The sequence below is a fragment of the Nycticebus coucang genome, chromosome 16, assembly GCF_027406575.1.
Source record: "Nycticebus coucang isolate mNycCou1 chromosome 16, mNycCou1.pri, whole genome shotgun sequence".
Lineage (NCBI taxonomy): Eukaryota > Metazoa > Chordata > Mammalia > Primates > Lorisidae > Nycticebus > Nycticebus coucang.
The window spans coordinates 71,081,206-71,100,200 of record NC_069795.1 but is presented as its reverse complement, the minus strand read 5'-3'; the positions used below and the strand labels follow the sequence as shown (position 1 = coordinate 71,100,200).

The window sequence follows — 18,995 nt, the reverse complement described above, 5'->3', positions numbered from 1 at the left end:
TTTCTAGGATCTTGAATTTGAGATCTTATAATACACTGACATGTAGTTTTAACTTTTGGGTTCTGAGTTTTTAATTTCAAGTTTCCTCCAGGCTTCAGCATCTTTCCTCTTCTGTTAGTTGCACAGTTTATGCAAATAGCTCTTGCTTCCTTTGTAGCTTTCTGCAAAGATTATTTCTGTCTCTTTGTGTTCAGGCCGTTATCTCAGAGTAATTTCCCCCACCCACACTTTTTGGGAGAAGGACTGCTCATCAGTCACACTTGTGGGTCCAGATTGATCAGCATTCTTTAGATTAAGCAAAGAGTATCCTTCCTAAATTCCTGTCAAGGGGGTTTCTTTTTTATTTAATCATTGCTCATAGCCAGAAATTTTATTTTATTTATTTTTTTTTTTTAGAGGGATGAGTTTTATTTTATTTTTTTAGTTATTTATTTATTTATTTTTATTTTTTTGGCTGGGGCTGGGTTTGAACCTACCACCTATTAAGCACTTACATAAATTGAGCTTCTGATATCCAATCAGTCCTTTCCTTATCAGAAGTGCATATACACACAAATGGTCAACGCCTATCAATTCTTACAAAGAAACCAGTTGGATGACTAATTTTTGAGTGACAAACTTATTATTAAGTAGGGGAAATAACATTCAAAATCTTATCAGTTCCTAATAAGTGTTTTATACATGAAGTTAAAGCATATGAATCCAGCATACATTATTTGTAATTTATGTCATTATTTCATTCGCTGAACCTCTTTTTTACTGTCTTTCTGGTTTGTATTTTACGTCTACCTTCATGCTTCACAGTCTTTTCATTTTTGCCATATGTTAAACCTGCATGCCCAGCTCGTTTCTTCATCCCAGATTCTGGCATATTAAGTGTTCTACCAGTGCAATTTTAATGATTACCATGTTTCCTATACTAATACTATATTTAAAATATTAATACTGCAATATTAGATGTTATAACCTATAACAAATTAGAAGTTAGAAACAGAGATGAAGTTTTTAAAGTCAGTTTGAAAGGAGACTCTGCTTAGAGCCTGTTCTCTTTTATATTCCATAAGTGAGTAAACAACAAAACATTATTACCTACATGCTATAAAATCCAGAAATTTTTGAGGTAGGAGTTCTTTAGGAGAGGCAAATGGCTGTCTTCTATGTTTCGAAGAGGGATAGGTTCATACTACTTTATCTTCAACTTTGGGGAAAAGCATTAGAAATTATTCAACTAGCCCTACATCCTTTCCAGAACTCCATCTTATTTAGGCATGCACACACACTTTTGAAGTCTTCTCTACTTTTTATAATAGAAAGAAATTTCAAAAAAAATAAGCCCTCAAGTATGACCTAAAAGGAAAGCCAAAGAAAACTCAAATTGTGATGGATAAAAGTTTGAAATTAAGAGAAAACAAGCAACCACACACGTACAAAACTTGAGCAAAGTAATTTTAAAGTTTTCCTTTTCTACCCTAAAACATTTCTCTTCTTTTTTTGAGACAAGAGTCTCATTATGTCACCCTCAGTAGAGGTCCATGGAGTCCAGCTCACAGCAACCTCCAACTCCTGAGTTTAAGCGATTCTCTTGCCTCAGCCTCCTAAGTAGCTGGGACTACAGGCATTCTCAGCAACACCCGGCTATTTTTGTTCTTTTTGTTGTAGTTGTTACTGTTGTTTAGCATGCCCAGGCTGGGTTCAAACCTGCCAGTCTGTGTGTATGTGGCTGGCGCCTAACCACTGAGCTACAGACGCTGAGCCTAAAACGTTTCTTTTTAAAGTTGTCTCACGCTTAATTGGTTTTTGCTTTTTCAAATGAAATTGAGTTGAAAATCATAATAACCTCTGTAATTATACCATTATGAAATCTAGCTAAGATCTGTTAAGAGTACAAGACTAAGGTTCCCTATTAATTCATAGTTTATTTCTAAAAGATAGATCTAAGAGAAAACGTGCTCTTGAGGTAGACATATGGCAAATTAAATCTATAGAGGTAAAATAGTGTATTTTGCTTTTCTTTTCATCCTTCTTGTTTTCTTTTTCTATGGGTATCTGAAGGCATAGCTGAACGTATATATACTGTAAAGTAGTATTTATGGTCTCCTTATATAATGATGTAGGAAGCAACAAAACTGCGTAGGAATGATGAAGGAGAAATGTTGGTGAATAAAAGCAGATAGTACAGAAATGATAATTAGCAGTGTTTGCGTCCACATGAAAATTTTCATAACTAGTTATAAAAACAATCTCATAATCAGTTATAAAAATAATGTCAATAATTGAGAAAAGGTACACATAAGTAAAAACAAATCAGCCATAATTACACCATGTGGTAAAAATTGCTATTGAAATTTTAATGTTTTTTAGTCATTTATTTTCCTCTGTATATAAATGTAAATTTTTTAACACAATCTGGATCTCACTCTTCTTTACCTTGATTTTCTTTTCATTAGACATTTATATTTTCATGTCACTAAATATTCTTTGAACATTTTGTTTTTTAGAATCCCATCAAGTGAGTAAGTCAGTATCTATTTGTTAATTCCATATTATGGGACATATAGTTTGTTTTCAACTTGTTAGTATTGTAATACTATGGAGAACCTCCTCGAGCATAAATCTTTACATACGTGTGTGATTATTTCATTAAGAAAATTAACTGAAGTAGAATTAATTGTTCAACATTTTTAAGACTTTTATATATATATGTATATATATATATATTTCAAATACTTTTCCAGATTTTTGATGCATGTATCCAAATGTTTCTTTAGAAAAGTTGTATAGCAGTAGCACATGAAAACTTATTTCATTATACCTAATAACACTGGGAATCATCTTACAATTTTTTTCTCCATCCTGAGCAACATAGTGGAACCACATTTCTACAAAAAACTAAAAACTAATAGGTATGGTGGCATACACTTATAGTTCCAGCTACCTGAGAGGCAGGAGGATCTTTTGAGTTCAGGAGTTCAAGGCTGCTGGTGAGCTGTGATCATGCCACTGCACTCCAACCCGGGCAAAAGCATGAAATCTTGCCCCAACCCCAAAAAGAAAACTCTGTCTGTATTGATTTGATTGCTAGCATGGTTAAACATTTTATATATATATATATATATATATATATATATATACACACACATATATTTCTTGAATGGACATATCATTTATAAAAATTGTGTACAAAACACTTACTATTTCTATCACAGATCTAAACGAACAAAGATGTTGATGAAGATAAATAGGCAGAAGGAAGAAGAGGACCTCAGATTACGATTACAGCTTCAGAGACAGAGAGCCATGAGACTTTCCCGAGAACTACGTCTAAGTATGCTTGAGATAGTTCATCCAGGTAGGTGGTAGTATCAACTTTATTAATATAAGAATGTTTAGAGTATCTTTTAATAAACCAAATTTTTAGCTGATTTTAGATGATTTCTGTTTTTTAAATTTGAATCTTTGTTCTTTTTTCTTCATTTTCCAGATAGACTTTTATTAAATCTCTTGAGTCAGAAAAGTTACTGTATTTGTCTGTTTCAAACCCATTAGTTGAAATGGCCCAGTTTCTCCTCTTTGGGGACACAAAGCAAAGAGTTAGAATATTACCTTATGCATTCCCTCGTATAAACCTTGTGACATCTTGCCACCTTTGACAAACTAAGCTGAAATTAATAATAAATTGTGATCTGGGAAGTTTGGTTTCAAGATTCTCTGTAGCCAGCTGCCTACTGGATAGCTTTATTTAAACATCTTTAGGCATCCAAAAAACTACTCATTATGTTACCCTCTATAGTTCTTCTTCCTTTATTCTCTTCAAGAAATGACACCAATAGTCTACTCAGTTTGCCATTTGAGACATCCTACAGTTCTTTCCTTCTCACCTGCATATCTAGTTTATCATTAAATCCATCAGTTTTTATACTCTCATTAAATACATTCCCCCTTTTTCTTCCCTACTGCTACTACCTTAGTGTACACTTATTTACTCTGAACCCTGAGCTATATGCTGGCCAATTGCAAAAAGTTACAAAGGGTCATCTGTATAGCTGACTGAGTGACTTAAGAGAAATTTGAAAGCACACAGAGTAAAGTAGGTAACACATACACACATTTTGTCCTTTCCTTCTGGTTGTACTATGTTTCTTAATTGTGTACTTACTCGTTTTTCAAAATATCCTTGCTGTTGAATTTTTAGCCATTTTCTTTCCTGTGCCACAAAAGTACTCTGAGTCTTTCCTCTAAAGAAGCTGTGTGATCTGGGAAAGCTTTTGTGTCTAAAATCTTGGAACTATCATAAAATAATAAAATTAGGAGAATTAGTAAACAACAGTGAGAAAAATAAAAAGGCTACAAGATTATTGTTTGTTTTCTTTTTTTTTTTTTTTTTTTTTTTGAGACAGAGTCTCACTATGTCAACCTTGGTAGAGTGCTGTGGCGTTATAGCTCACAGCAACCTCAAACTCTTGGGCTTAAACTATTCTCTTCCCTCAGCCTCCCAAGTAGCTGGGACTGCAGGCACCCACAATGCCTGGCTATTTTTTGTTGCAGTTGTCATTGTTGTTTTAGCTGGCCCAGCCCAGGTTCGAACATGCCAGCCTCGGTTGTATGTGGCTTGCACAGTAACCACTGTGCTACAAGCACCAAGCCTAGTATTATTATCACCATCATTGTCGTCGTCATCATCCTGATACCAGAACTTGAGGAAGCATCACAGTGAGTATGTTGTGATAGTGGGTGTTGTCTTTTTAGGTCAGGTGGAAAAACACAACCAGGAAATAGAAGAGAAATCAGCATTGATTATCCAGAAGCATTGGAGAGGGTACAAGGAAAGGAAAAATTTTCGCCACCAGAGGCCATCTCTCATGGAGTATAAAGCAGCTGTCACACTTCAAAGAGCAGTGAGTCTAAATGGTTAAAAAAAAAAAAGGCAAAAGCCTCTGTCCAATGACTGTTTCAATTAAATGTTATTTTTAATCATTGCATGTTATATTTCATATAATTTTGTCACCAAATATTATTTTTCTTTTGAATTTTCTAACTATATAAAATACAAAAACCATTTTTAGCTCTTAGGCCATACAAAAACGGGCAGCAGGGTAGATTTGGCCTGCGGGCCATGATTTGCCAACATATTTAAGCAATGTAAATATGTAACTTGGATAAAAATTAAAACTGCAAAAGAGAAAGAAGAGTAAAAAATTGGGAGGAATAATTTCAGATTTATCCCAAATCATGCTTGTTGTAAGAGCTCTTCAGGAGTCCATTCTGAAGGACATGAGAAAAGAACATTCAGAAAGAGCTTTCGGCCAGGTGCTGTGGCTCACGCCTGTAATCCTAGCACTCTGGGAGGCCAAGGCAGGTGGATTGCCCAGAGCCCACAGGTTTGAGACCAGCCTGAGAAAGAGCAAGACTACATCTCTAAAAAAATAGCTGAGCATTGTGGCGGGTGCCTGAAGTCCCAGCTACTTTTGAGGCTGAGGCAAGAGAATCGCTTGAGCCCAAGAGTTTGAGGTTGCTGTGAGATATGATGCCATGGCACTCTACAGAGGATGATGAAGTGAGACTGTCTCAGGAAAAAAAAAAAAAAAGAAAGTGCTTTTGTCATAGCCCCATACTTTATAATTTTATAATATTTTATCATTTACCAAGCTTCTCTTTATCTCTTTGATATTTATAATTCTATAGGCTGTGCAGAATTATAAAGATCAAGTGACTTGCTCAGAACATAAAGAACTAAAATTGAGACTAGAATGCAAAGCTTATTTCCTTTTTTCCTCTTCATTATTTACTGTACAAATAATCTGTGAATATATCCTTGTACAAAATTAAAGCTCTTCAGAAGAATAGATAGTTAAAAAGTCACTTTCCTCCCTTATTCTATCACAATCCCATCATGTTCCTTATACACATTCAGAGTTAACCACTGTTGCAATGTTGTCACTACCATATATTGTAGGGAGAAAATTATTCTATTAGTCAGGGTAGAAAAATCACATGACTCCTTTTTTTTTTTCTCTCCAGGTTCTTAAATTCCTAGCAAAATGTCGTAAGAAAAAGAAACCATTTATTCCTTGGCAAGGACTCCAAGAACTCACTGATGCACGTAGAGTTGAACTGAAGCAACAAGTGGATGACTATGTCAAAAAACATCCAGTATGTAGGCTTCCATGCCATAATATCAGTATTACATTATTCCCATGTATGATATATACCAACAAAGCAGTGTCTCATATTTATGTATGTTTATCATTGGTACAAGGTAATACCCTGACTTTACCATACAGTTAATGGATTCAGTGTGTTTTTATAGTTACATGGCCTCAGAGGTATAGTCATTTTATCACAGAATACTGCTAGCAGTATTTTCTCCCCATAGAGAAAATAGTGCTTTGTCCCAATAGTGGTGCTTTATCTTTGATTTTCTTTGACCATAGTACTGTATAGTAGGTAGGGTTTTATTTGCTTTTCTCTTCTGAGTTCTTACCTTATTTTCCTATATGTCTTCGAAAGTTATTTCCTTCTCTGTCTTGAGAGCAACTCACCACTCCTGCTGTTAATTTTAATCACCTGTATACCTCTGCTGGTTACCTCTATTTTCTTCTCTCTTACTATTTCTCTCATACTTCCATACTTCCCTGATTTTATGGAGAATGTTGGCAGATTTCCCTCATTTGAACTATCTATTCTTAGTATATCTTGGTACTTGTCACATCAGTTTTATTGTGATTGCTTTTTATTTGTATAGGTTGAAAAAAGCCCATACTAATGGAAAGCAGAGTACAAATATATTAATAATTGAGATTGAGCATGTGTTTGGTAACCACTAAAACAGAGCAATGGTAAAAGCTGAGTTGGATAGCAAGGCTCAATCCAGGAGATACAAATAAGCCCTCCTACTTTCTCCTCCTACTAATCCGAATTCAGGGACCCACACAATAGAGTGAGTCTGTGGAGAAAAAAGAAAAAACTACCCTCATTATGTCAGGCACTCTGTGGTTACCACATATAGGTAGATAGTAAAAAAAAGTTCTGACATCTGTGTCCAGCTAAGAAGGAGTGAAAGGAACTGGACTTACTTCCTGCCTGAAACAACCCCAAAACCAAGCAAAATAGATAAAATATATAAAACAATGATTTTTAAGATTCGAGATATCAAATAATAAAGAACAATAATCTCTGAAAAGGAACAAAGTGAACCCTATAATTGTTCCAGCTTACTGCCTTGAAGGAGTTTCTAGGCCATAGCCCAAGGAAAAAGAATTGGAAAGGAGCTTTTAGAATTCCCAAGTTGAGATGAAACTGAAAGTCTGTGAGACCAATGCAGCTAGACTTCTCAGGACAGAAGTGAAAAGTACTACAAACAGAGAGAAGGCCAAATATCTGCAGAATGTACCCCCTGAATAGTCTTCAGAATATTGATCAACATGTGCAAGTGAAGAAACTATCCAAGGTCAAGGAAATAGTGCTCCGAAAAGATTAAGAGGGAAGAGTACCGGGAGCTCACACAGGCCCAGGAGTAGGACCTGTTCTCATCAAATACACTGGAGAGACTTATAATTTACAGACTATTGGAAAGAGTGCTTGCAAAGATCTTCCTTTAATAGTGGAATATAATTAGCCTATACTATTCCAATCTGCCAAAAAAAAAAGAAATCATAAAATCAAGAGCCAAAAAGATCAAAATATTTTTTATGTAATTTGACAGCATCCTAAGAAAAGGCTCAAGATTTTTAGAAATACTAAAATATTCAGCACCCAACAAGATAAAAGTTACAGTATCTAGATGTCAATCAAACCTTAACAAGCATACGTAGAAGCAAGGAAACATTACTCTTAATGAAGATGATCAAACCAACCCAGAAATTTATACAGATATTAAAATTAGCAGAGAAGGGCATTAAAACATTTTCTTTTCAGAAAGTCAGTAGAAATATGGAAAGTAAAAATACCTAAATCAAACTTGTAGAGATGAAAATATCAAAATATGATATGACAAATACACTGGATAAAATTAATAGTAGATTAGACATTGCTGTAGAAAAGATCAATAAAATTGAAGCCATAATAGTAGACACTATTTAAAATGAGTCAAAAATTGGTGGGAAGAGGGAAAAAAGAAAAGAACATTACTGAGCCAAGATACTTGAAGTGTCCAATAAATGGATAATTGGAGTCTCTCTAAAGGAGAGGTGGAGAGAAAATAATGAATAAAAACTTTCTAAACTTAAAATAATAAACCCATACCCAAGCCCAGGAAAGACGTAGACACATGAAAAAATATGCCAAGGAATATCGTAATCAAAATTTTCAAAACAATGATACAATGAAAATCTTAAAAAAATGAAAACATGTTATACATGTAAGGCAGAGATAACATGTTTCTCAGTAGGAAAAATGCAAGCAAGTGGACATCTTGCTTTTAAAAGTACTAAAAAGAGAACAAAAGGTGCACATTAGGTGAGATCCCATCAAATGACCCCCCTCCTCCCACCAATCGCCCTCTCTCCTGCCCCTCCCCCTTGCTAGACTGTATTTGTGTTTTATCATTCATGTGAATGTGTAATTATTATATGTTGGTTTCATATTAATATTGAGTACATTGGATTTTTTTTTCCATTTTGGGAATACTTTAATAGAAGAATGTGTTTCAACTCCATCCAGGTAAACATAAAAGATGCAAGGTCTACATCTTTTCTTATGGCTGAATAGTATTGTATGGTATACACATGCCACAGTTTGTTAATCCATTCATAGGTTGATGGACATTTGAATTGTTTCCACAACTTGGTAATTATGAAGTGGGTTGTAATAAATATTCTGGTGTAAATGTTTTTGTGGTAAAATGACTTTAGTTCTTCTGGGTGGATACCTAACAATGGGATTGTGGGATCAAATGGAAGGTGAACGTTTAGTTCTTCAGTATAGAATTCTCCATACTTCTTTCCATAGAGGTTGTATTAGTTTGCAATCCCACCAGCAGAGCAAAAGTGTTCCCTTCTCTTCATATCCAACATCTGTAGATATGGCTAATCTTACTGGAGTTAGGTTTTACTTTGCATTTCTCTGATAATGAAAGATTATGAGCATTTTTTATGTGTTTATTGGCCATTCATCTATCATCTTCAGAGAAGTTTCCGTTCTAGTCTCTTGCCCACTTAGAAATGTAGTTGTTTATTCTTTTCTTGTTGATTAATTTGAGTTCTCTATAGATTCTAGTTATCAGCCCTTTGTCAGATTCATAACATGCAAAAATCTCCCATTCTGAAGGCTGTCTGTTGGCTTTGGATGTGCTACCTGAGCTGTGCAAAAGATTTTCTGCTTGATCAAATCCAAGTTTTTTATTTTTAGTGTTGCTGCAATTGCTGCGCAAGGGGGATCTTCCTCATAAAATCTTTTCCCAGACCAGTATTTTCAAGTGTTTTCTCCACTATCTTCTAGAATTTTTGTTTCATGACTTAAATTTAAATCTTCTATCCAGTGAGAATCAATTTTTGACAGTGGTAAGAAATGTGGGTGCATTTTCAGTCTTCTACAAGGGACTAACCAGTTCTCCCAGCACCATTTATTAAATAGGGATTCTTTTCCCCAGTGCATGCTTTTGTTAGGCTTATCAAAGATCAAATCACAATCTGTGGCTGGGTTCATATCTAGATTCTCTATTCTATTCCATAGATGTATGTCTATTTTTGATCTCTATAGACCAGGTGTCCTCAAACTGCGGCCTGCGGGTGGGCCACATGAAGCAATGTGAATTGTATTTGTTCCCGTTTTGTTTTTTACTTCAAAATAAGATATGTGCAGTGTGCATAGGAATTTGTTCATAGTTTTTTTTGTTTTTGTTTTTAACTATAGTCTGGCCCTCCAACGATCTGGGAAACAGACAGGGGGACAGTAAATTGGCCCCCTGTTTAAAAAGTTTGAGGATGGGCAGCGCCTGTGGCTCAGTCGGTAAGGCGCCGGCCCCATATATCGAGGGTGGCGGGTTCAAACCTGGCCCCGGCCGAACTGCAACAAAAAAATAGCCGGGAGTTGTGGCGGACGCCTGTAGTCCCAGCTACTCGGGAGGCTGAGGCAAGAGAATTGCTTAAGCCCAGGAGCTGGAGGTTGCTGTGAGCTGTGTGATGCGATGGCACTCTACCGAGGGCCATAAAGTGAGACTCTGTCTCTACAAAAAAAAAAGTTTGAGGATGCCTGCTATAGACTTACAGTATAATCTGAAGTCTGGTAACTTGATGCCTTCAGATTTGTTTTTATTTCTAAGAATTGTCTAGGCTATTCAGGGTTTTTTCTGGTTCCATATGAAACAGCTACTATTTTTTCAAATTCTTCAGAGTTTAACATTGGTGCGTTGATGGAATTGCATTAAATCTGTAGATTGCTTTGGGTAGTGTGGACATTTTAACAATGTTGATTCTTCCCAGCCATGAGCATGGTGTGTTTTTCCATTTGTTAATATCTTCTGCTATTTCCGCCCCCTCAGGGTTCATAGTTCTCTTTATAGAGATCTTTCACGTCCTTTGTTAGCTATATTCCCAGGTATTTCATCTTCTTTGGTGCTAATGTAAAAGGAATAGAGTCTTTGATCTTCTTCTTGGCTTGACTGTTTTTAGCATATATGAAGGTTATTGGTTTGTGGGTATTGATTTTGTATTCTGAGATGTTGCTATATTCCTTGATTACTTCTTTGAGCTTTGTAGTTGAGTCCCTGAGGTTTCCCAGGTATAAGATCATGTCATCCACAGAGAGTGAGCATTTGACCTCCTCTGTTCCCATATGAATATCCTTGAACTCCTTCTCTTGCCTGATTGCAATAGGTAGGACTTCCAGCACTACATTGAACAGCAGTGGAGACAGTGGGCATCTTATCTAGTTACAGATATGAGTGGAAATTTTTTCAGTTTTACTTCATTCAGTGTGATATTGGCTATGAAATTTCTTTAGATGGCCTCTGTTGGTTTAAGAAATGTCCTACCTAAGCCTGTTCTCTTAAGTGTTCTTATCAAGAAAGGATGCTGGATATTATGAAAAGCCTTTTTTGCACCAATGGAGAGGATAGTATGATCTTTGTTTTTGATTTTATTTATGTGGTGAATTATATTTATGGATTTACTTATGTTGAACCAACCTTGCATCTCTGGGATAAAACCCACTTGATCATGGTGTATAACTTCTTTTAATGTGTCACTTTATTTTGCTTGCTAAGATCTTAACTGAATATTTTTGCATTGATATTCATTAATGATTCATTGATGATACTGGTCTGTAGTTTTCTTTTTTGGTTGGTCCCTTTTCTGGTTTGGGGATGAGGGTGATATTTGCTTTGTAGAATGTTTGGGGGGTGATTCCTTCCTTCTCTATGCTTTGAAATAAATTATGCAATATAGGAACTGGTTCCTCTTTGAAGGGTTTGGTAGAATTATGGTGTGAAACCATCTAGTCTAGGTCTTTTCTTTTTGGGGAGATTTTGTATAGTTGATGCTATTTTAGTGCTTGATATAGGTGTATTCAAAATTTCTAATTCTTTCTGGTTGTGTGTAAGAAGGTGGCATGCTTCCAGTATTGGTCCATTGCCTCTATACATTTTCATATTTCTGGGAATAGAGTTTTTTGTAGTAATCATTTAGGATCTTTTGTATTTATATAATATATATTGTTATTTCCCCTTTATTGTTTCTGATGGAAGTTATCAGAGATCTTACTTTTCTGTTTCTGGTTAGTCTTGCCAATTTTATTAATCTTCTCAAAGATTAATGGATTCTTGTTTTGCTGATCTTCTGAATGATTCTTTTGTTTTCCATTTCATTTAATTCTGCTTTAATTTTTGGTTATTTCTTTTCTTCTGCTGGGTTTGGGGTTAGATTATTCTTCCTTTTCCGGTTGCTTCCTATGGCCCTTAGGTTGTGGATTTGCTGTCTTTCTGGGGGTTTTTGATGAAGGCAGCTAATTCTATAAATTTCCCTCAGGACTGCCTTTGCAGTATCCGAAAGGTTTTGATAGTTTATGGCTTCATTATCATTTTGTTCCGGAAATCTAATGATTTCCTTCTAGAATCTCTTCTTTGACCCATTTGTCGTTCACCATTAAATTATTTAGTTTCCATGACTATTTGAACATGAAGATTTCTGTTGCTGTTCAATTCAACTTTTATTCCGTGATAGTCCAAGAAGATATAAGGAATAATTTTTATTCTTTTGAATTTGTTGAGGTTAGACTTGTGACCTAAGATATGATCAACTTTGGAGGATGATCCATGTACTGATGAGAAGAATGTGAGTTCTGTTTGGTTAAGATGAAATGTTCTGTATGTCTTTTAGATCCATTCATTCTAGGGTCAGGTTTCAGTTCATTATTTCATTGTTTAGTTTCTGCTTAGAGGATCTGTCGAGTACTGCCAAAGGGGTATTAAAATCTCCAACTATTACAGTGCAGGAAGATATTACATTGTTCAGATTAGTTAGGGTTTGTTTTGTAAATCAAGGAGCATTCGGGTAGGATGTGTAAATGTTAATTACTGAAATCTCTTCATGTTATATGCTTCCCTTGACAAGTATGTAGTATCTATCCTTGTCTTTTCTTCTTTTTGTTGGTTTAAATCCACTTGTATCTGCAAATAAGATTGCGACACCTACTTTTTTTCTGATTTCCATTTGCCTGGAGTACTATTTTCCATCCCTTCACCCTGAGTCTTATTTTATCCTTTGATGTTAGGTGTTTCTTTGAGACAACAGATACCTGGCCTGAGCTTTGTATCTAGTCAGCCAGCCTGTGCCTCTTTAGAGGAGAATTCAGGCCTTTCACATTTATTAAGAGAAATGATAGATATGGTGAAGTTTTGGTCATCTTGTTTTTCAGAGGTCCAAAGCTTATTTTTATCTCTTTCACCATTGTGAAAGCTAAGCTTTGTTCTTTTATTTCTGGGTGATTTTACTTTAGTGGTGGACCATTTTGCTGGTCATTGTGAAAAATGGGTCTGATTACCTACTATAGAGCTACTTACGGCAAATTTCCTCAACATTTGGATGTCAGTAAAAAATTTGGTTTCTCTGTCACAAATGAAACTCAGTTTAGCAGGATACAGGATCCTGGGCAGAAAATCATTTTGTTTAAGAAGGTTAAAAGTTGATCACCATCCTCTTCGGGCTTGAAAAGTTTTGGCTGAAAGATCTGTGGTCATCCTGATACTTCCCTTTGTATGTAAGACTTTCTTTCACCTGGCTTCTTGCAGAATTTTCTCCTTCATATTAACTTTGGCAAAGTTATTACAATGTGTCTGGTGGATGCTTTGTTTGGATTGAGTTTTGTTGGGGTTGTAAAACTATCTACTATCTGAATTTCTGTGTCTCTTGCAATTCTTGGGAAATTCTCTACCATAATATCTTGGGAGTAGAGATTTGTGCCTTTAAGTCCATCCTCTTCTCCTTCAGGAATTCCTATAATTCAGATGTTTGATCTTTTGGGATGATCCCAAAACTCAGAAAATATTCCATTTTTGTTCTCCTTTTTTCTGTCTCTTTGAATGCTTGAGATAGTTCAAAAGACTTGTCTTCAGTTTCTGAAATTCTTTTTTCTCCCTGTTCAACTCTATTACCAAGGGTCTCTACTGTGTTTCAAAGCTCCTCAAATGCCTTTTTCAATTCCTTAAACTCTGCTATATCTTTCCTCATTATGTCCATATCCCTGGTGACTTTGACTTTGAATTCATTAATTTCTTGAAACAATTTTTGAACTACTTTCTGAATTCTATTTCTGTCATTTCAGCAATACAATTTTCTATTGTCTCTCCTTTGTAATCTCTTGGGAGAGGGGTTGATCTGCTCTGATTTTTCATGTTGCAAGAGTTCTTCTGCTTATTTTTCTTTGTGAGTATTTTCAGCTTTTTAAAAAATATATTCATGATAGATACTTTTTTTTTTGAGACAGAGCCTCAAGCTGTCGCCCTGGGTAGAGTGCTGTGGCATCACAGCTCACAGCAACCTCCAACTCCTGGGCTCAAGCAAGTCTCCTGCCTCCGCCTCCCAAGTAGCTGGGATTATAGGCACCTGCCACAACGCCCGGCTATTTTTTGGTTGCAGCCGTCATTGTTGTTTGGCGGGCCCAGGCTGGATTCAAACCCACCACCTCAGGTGTACATGCCTGGTGCCTTAGCCACTTCAGCCACAGGTGCCGAGCCTGATGATACTTTTTTAATTGAAATGATAACTTGTCCCTGAATAATTGTTGAGAGATAATCGAATTGGGGAACTCTTAGGAAACATTGTACTAACCTATTTGACAATTAAAACCAGCTGGGTGAGACTGGATCAGGAGGCCTCAGGAACTAGAGCTAACCACCCCTTCTCCAATGAGTTTGGGCTTGTGATTGTGGCCTTTCCCCTATAGCCTCACAAGGTCCCAGAGACTCTGAGAGCCAGTATAGTGAGATAGCTCAACCAGACTCCGAATTGATGTCAGCCTGCCCTCTACCCAATCCTAAGAAGTTACAGTATTTTTCTGGAATCTGAGCTGAGCAAAGATAAAAACACCTGCAGCTCTGTTCCCCACTGGTAATAGCTGAAGGAGGGGAATTCGCAGACATACCTGCTGAAACTACCCCTCACTGCTGTAATACCACCACAACTCAATTTCAAAAGGTCACCTGGCAGACAGCTCTGGCTGAGAGTTCCAGTCAAACTTGTTCATGCAGCACAAGCAACACCTACCCAAACAAGTTCAAAGGGTTGCCAGGTGGACAGCTCTGGCCAAGAGTTCTAGTCTGACAGACTTTCTCAGGCAGCATGAGGAACATCCACACAAAAGAGTTCAGAGGGTTGCCAGATAGGCAATCTGTCTGAGAGTTCCCAGGGGGCTGGAGAAGGGTCTTTACTAGTGGGAAAGGGAGAGAGGAAAGTTCACACCTCTCCCTGCCAAAGTTAAAACTATGGAGCCACTGTTTCCACACTGTAGCTCAGTGGTCCACACTGTGCCCTCCCCCGCCTTCTCTGCAAACTAGCCAAACACTCCAGCCTCTGCAGGGGGCAGTCCTTCAGGCAACCAGGATAGGGGGAAAGGGTGAGCTGTGTGCTTAGGATTTCTGAAAAAAATATTTGCTCAATTTTGTGCCAGATAATACGGGGCCTAGGCTCAGAGGTATAGGAGGATCCAGGATTTAGCAGCTCTCTCAGGTGGTGTGAAGTAAGAGATCCTTTGTTCCTACTGCTGACCTCCCATTTCAGGAGGTGTCTCCCATCCTCTTGGGAATGGGTGCCTTCAGACTAGTTGCTGGGTACCTAATCTTTGTTGTCTTTCTTCCTCTTGGCCTCACCTTTTATCTCAGTGGGGATGATGTGTACCTCACTTTCTTCTCCCTGTGCTCAATTCCCTACCTTCAGCTTCTCTGAGTCCACTTTAGTCCAACATCTCTCCCTTTGTATAGGAACCTCTGGTGAAAGCTGTATTCTATTCAGCCATCTTGACTCTTCTAATGATCCCGGATTTTAAAAACAATCAGCCTGGCCACTAATAAGATGAATCTCTTAGGTTCTGATCAATCACATTAGCAACTTTCCCCTCTCTGAATTGGAGAGACAGGTAGAAGCATGGCTGAAAATAGAGATAGAATGAAGAAAGACAAAAGCATGCCTCATCTTCAACAAATAGATAATTGGAGCTAAGCTCTGTAGATAGGAGCTTTTAGCAGTTTTAAACATTTACAAATTTAATAACAAATTTAAGCAACACACAGCTCAAGAAATTCTAATTCATTAAGTTTTGTATGTCCTCATGTATTTTCTCAAAATGTAAAATTTTTACATTTCTGCAAAATTAAAAATTTTTACATTTTAATGATGTTTAAATATACAGTAGCATTAAGTACATTCACATTGTTGCACAACCATTACCAACATCCATCTTCAGAACTTTTTTCATCTTGTAGAAATGAAACTGTATCCATTACACCTCCCAATTTCCTCCTCCACCAAGCTCCTGGCAGCCACTATTCTACTTTCCATCTCTGAATTTGACTATTTTGCTTACCTCGTATGAGTGGAATCATACTCAGGTTTATTTCAAATTGTTTTAATGTCTTCAAGGTTCATGTTTTAGCATGTGTCAGAATTTTATTTTTCAAAGGCTAAATAATATTCCATTGTATGTATATGCTATATTTTGTTTATCCATTCATCCTTAGAGGGACATTTCTTCTACCTTTTAGTTATTATGACTAGTGCTACTGTAAATATGGCTGTATAAATATCTGTCTGTGTCCCTGCTTATTCTTCTGGACTATGTCCAGAAATGGAATTGCTAGATTTTTTTTTTTTTTTAATCGCCCTTGGTAGAGTGCTTTGGCATCACAGCTCACAGCAACCTCCAACTCCTGGGCTTAAGCGATTCTTTTGCTTCAGCTTCTTGAGTAACTGGGACTGCAGGCGCCCACCAGAATGCCTGGCTATTTTATTTTGTTGCAGTTTGGCCGAGGCCGGGTTCAAACCCGCCACCCTCCCTAAGTGGGGCCAGTGCCCTACCTACTGAGCCACAGGCACTACCCATGAATTGCTAGATTTATATCGTAATTCTCATTGTAAATTCTTTGAGGAACTGCTATACTGTTTTCCATAACAGCTGCATCATTTTACATTTCCAGCAAAATAGTGCGCAGTTTTCCAGTTTATCTACATATTCATCAATATTTGTTATTTTCTAACAAAATATTTTGTTTTATTTTTGTTGATAGTAGCTAATGGATATAAAATGGTATCTCTTTGTCTTTTGAACTTGCATTTCCCTAATTGGTGATTTTGAGCATTTTTTTCATGGGTATATTGGTCATTTGCGTGCCTTTTGTGCAGAAATGTCTATTCAGGTCTTCCGTTTTTTTAATCTGGTGGTTTTGTTGTTGAGTTTCAGGAGTTCTTACATTCTGGATATGAATCCCTTATCAAACGGATTATTTGCAAGTATTTTATGCCATTCTGTGGACTGCCTTTTTACTTTGTTGATAGTGTCCTTTGGTGCACAAAAGTTTTTAATATGAAGTCTATTTTGTCTATTAGTTGGAACAAGCAGCACAGTTCCAAGATCCAGGAACTGGAATATTTGAGAAGGCTGTAGTGTCTTAATCTTTATCAGCTCCAAAGTTAAGATTATTTCATCCTTGTCCAGATTAATCACTTAAGTACCATTAAACTGACTAGGCAAGAGTATGGTCCTTTGGAAGATTCTGTCCTGTGTTTTATGAAGCCAGAAGCAGTTATAACATCATAGCTTAGAGAAGTTTGAGAGTGTGGATGGGATAAAAAGAGTCTTTCCGACGGGATCAAGAACAAAGAGTTTGGGGTTGTTAACACCTCTTCTAGGCCAGGGTCTTTACCAAACCACTTATAATTTTCACTGTGATTTCTTAGTCTTATCTCTCCTCCTATAACACCTAACACCATACTGTCCGAGGAAGTGAGGTATGGGAGCATACTAGAAAGAAATTAACCTACCTGTGTTTTTATATAACACTGTTTTTTAGACACTATTTAATATTTGCACAAGAGTACAAGGTGGAGGCTCGGCTCCCATAGCCCAGTGGTTACGGCACCAGCCACATACACCAAGGCTGGCAGGTTTGAACCCGGCCCAGGCCAGCTGAACAACAATGACAACTACAACAAAAAAATAGCCAGGCATTGTGGCAGGCGCCTATAGGCCCAACTACTTGTGAGGCTAAGGCAAGAGAATCACTTAAGCCCAAGTGTTAGAGGTTGCTGTGAGCTGTGAAACCACGGCATTCTAGCAAGGGTGACATAGTGAGATTCTGCCTCAAAAAAGAAAAAAAAAGTACAAGGTGGAGATATCAGATATAAGATTCAATAGATAAAATGAGAGACAGCTAAGCATTCTGGAACCTTTGCTAAGTGGTTGGGTAAAACATACATATGTCCTTCCTGAAACACATTTTTCTGTCCTGTGTCCAGGGCTCGCAGTTGTCAGATGTGGCCAGCAAGGAGCTCCATGCCCACGCTCAGGAACGACTGCAACACTACTTCATGGGCAGGGCCCTAGAAGAGAGAGCCCAGCAGCACAGAGAGGCTTTGATGGCTCAGATCAGCACCAATATTGAACAACTAATGAGTATGTGCTCATTCCCTTATAGTTTCCTAAAGGGAACAGCCTATCCAAGATCTGTGACATCTAAAATCTTCAGAAAGAAAACACTATTTAGGGGTCTTTTGGCTCATCTTCTGTCCACAGGAAATTTCTAGCATATCAGCATACAGTGCTTTCAGATGACCTGGTTTTATAATCTCCTTCTTGCTTGCTTCGCCCAGCTCAGATGAAGTTATTAACTTCAAAGATGCTGAGCCCTTCTGTCTAGATTCTGCTGTGTAATCTGAAAAATATTTGGTCATATTGTAGAAATGGACGATGATAATAGTTAAAGTGCCATTCCCTTATAGAGGACTATATAATTTGTAATGAAGAGCTTTCACAAAAATTAATTTATCTATGCCTTACAACCACTGGTCCATTTAATGAGAGATTTCATCCAGGAAGCCACACACAGTGTTTCAGTCAGCCTCTGGAATTTCCTTTAGTGTATGTGGACAGAAAGGGCCAGAGTTCTCTCTATTTTTTTAATTAATTAATTAATTTTTTATTTCAGATTGATATGAGGGCACAGATGTTTAGGTTACATAGTTTTTGTTTCCAAGGTAAAGTTCAAGTTTAGTTGAGACCTTCACCCAGAAACATTCAGAACACCCGCACATTGTGCATATCAAGTGAGATCTTGCCATTCACCTTCTCTCCTCTCCACTCCCCTTTTTCTCCTTTGCCCTCCCCCTCACTAGACTAACTTGTGTTTTTCTTTCATGGGGCATGTAGTTGTTAATAAATTGGTTTCATATTAATATTGAGTACATTGGATACTTTTTTTCCCATTCTTATGATACTTTGCTAAGAATGTGTTCATCCAGGTAAACACACAAAAATGTAGTCTTCCTCTTTTTTATGACTGAATAGTACCCCAT

General features: G+C 37.0%; 1 protein-coding gene across 3 annotated transcripts in view; it reads left to right on the top strand.

The window, feature by feature from the left end:
- IQCB1 (IQ motif containing B1) overlaps nt 1-18,995 on the top strand; it is a 55,143-nt gene that overhangs the window by 34,835 nt on the left and 1,313 nt on the right. For all 3 annotated transcript variants that reach the window (XM_053564905.1, XM_053564907.1, XM_053564906.1), the window contains exons 11-14: nt 3,207-3,349; nt 4,747-4,895; nt 6,019-6,150; nt 17,940-18,096. In XM_053564905.1, the coding sequence (XP_053420880.1) occupies nt 3,207-3,349; nt 4,747-4,895; nt 6,019-6,150; nt 17,940-18,096 (581 nt within the window). The remainder of the gene's footprint in view (nt 1-3,206; nt 3,350-4,746; nt 4,896-6,018; nt 6,151-17,939; nt 18,097-18,995) is intronic.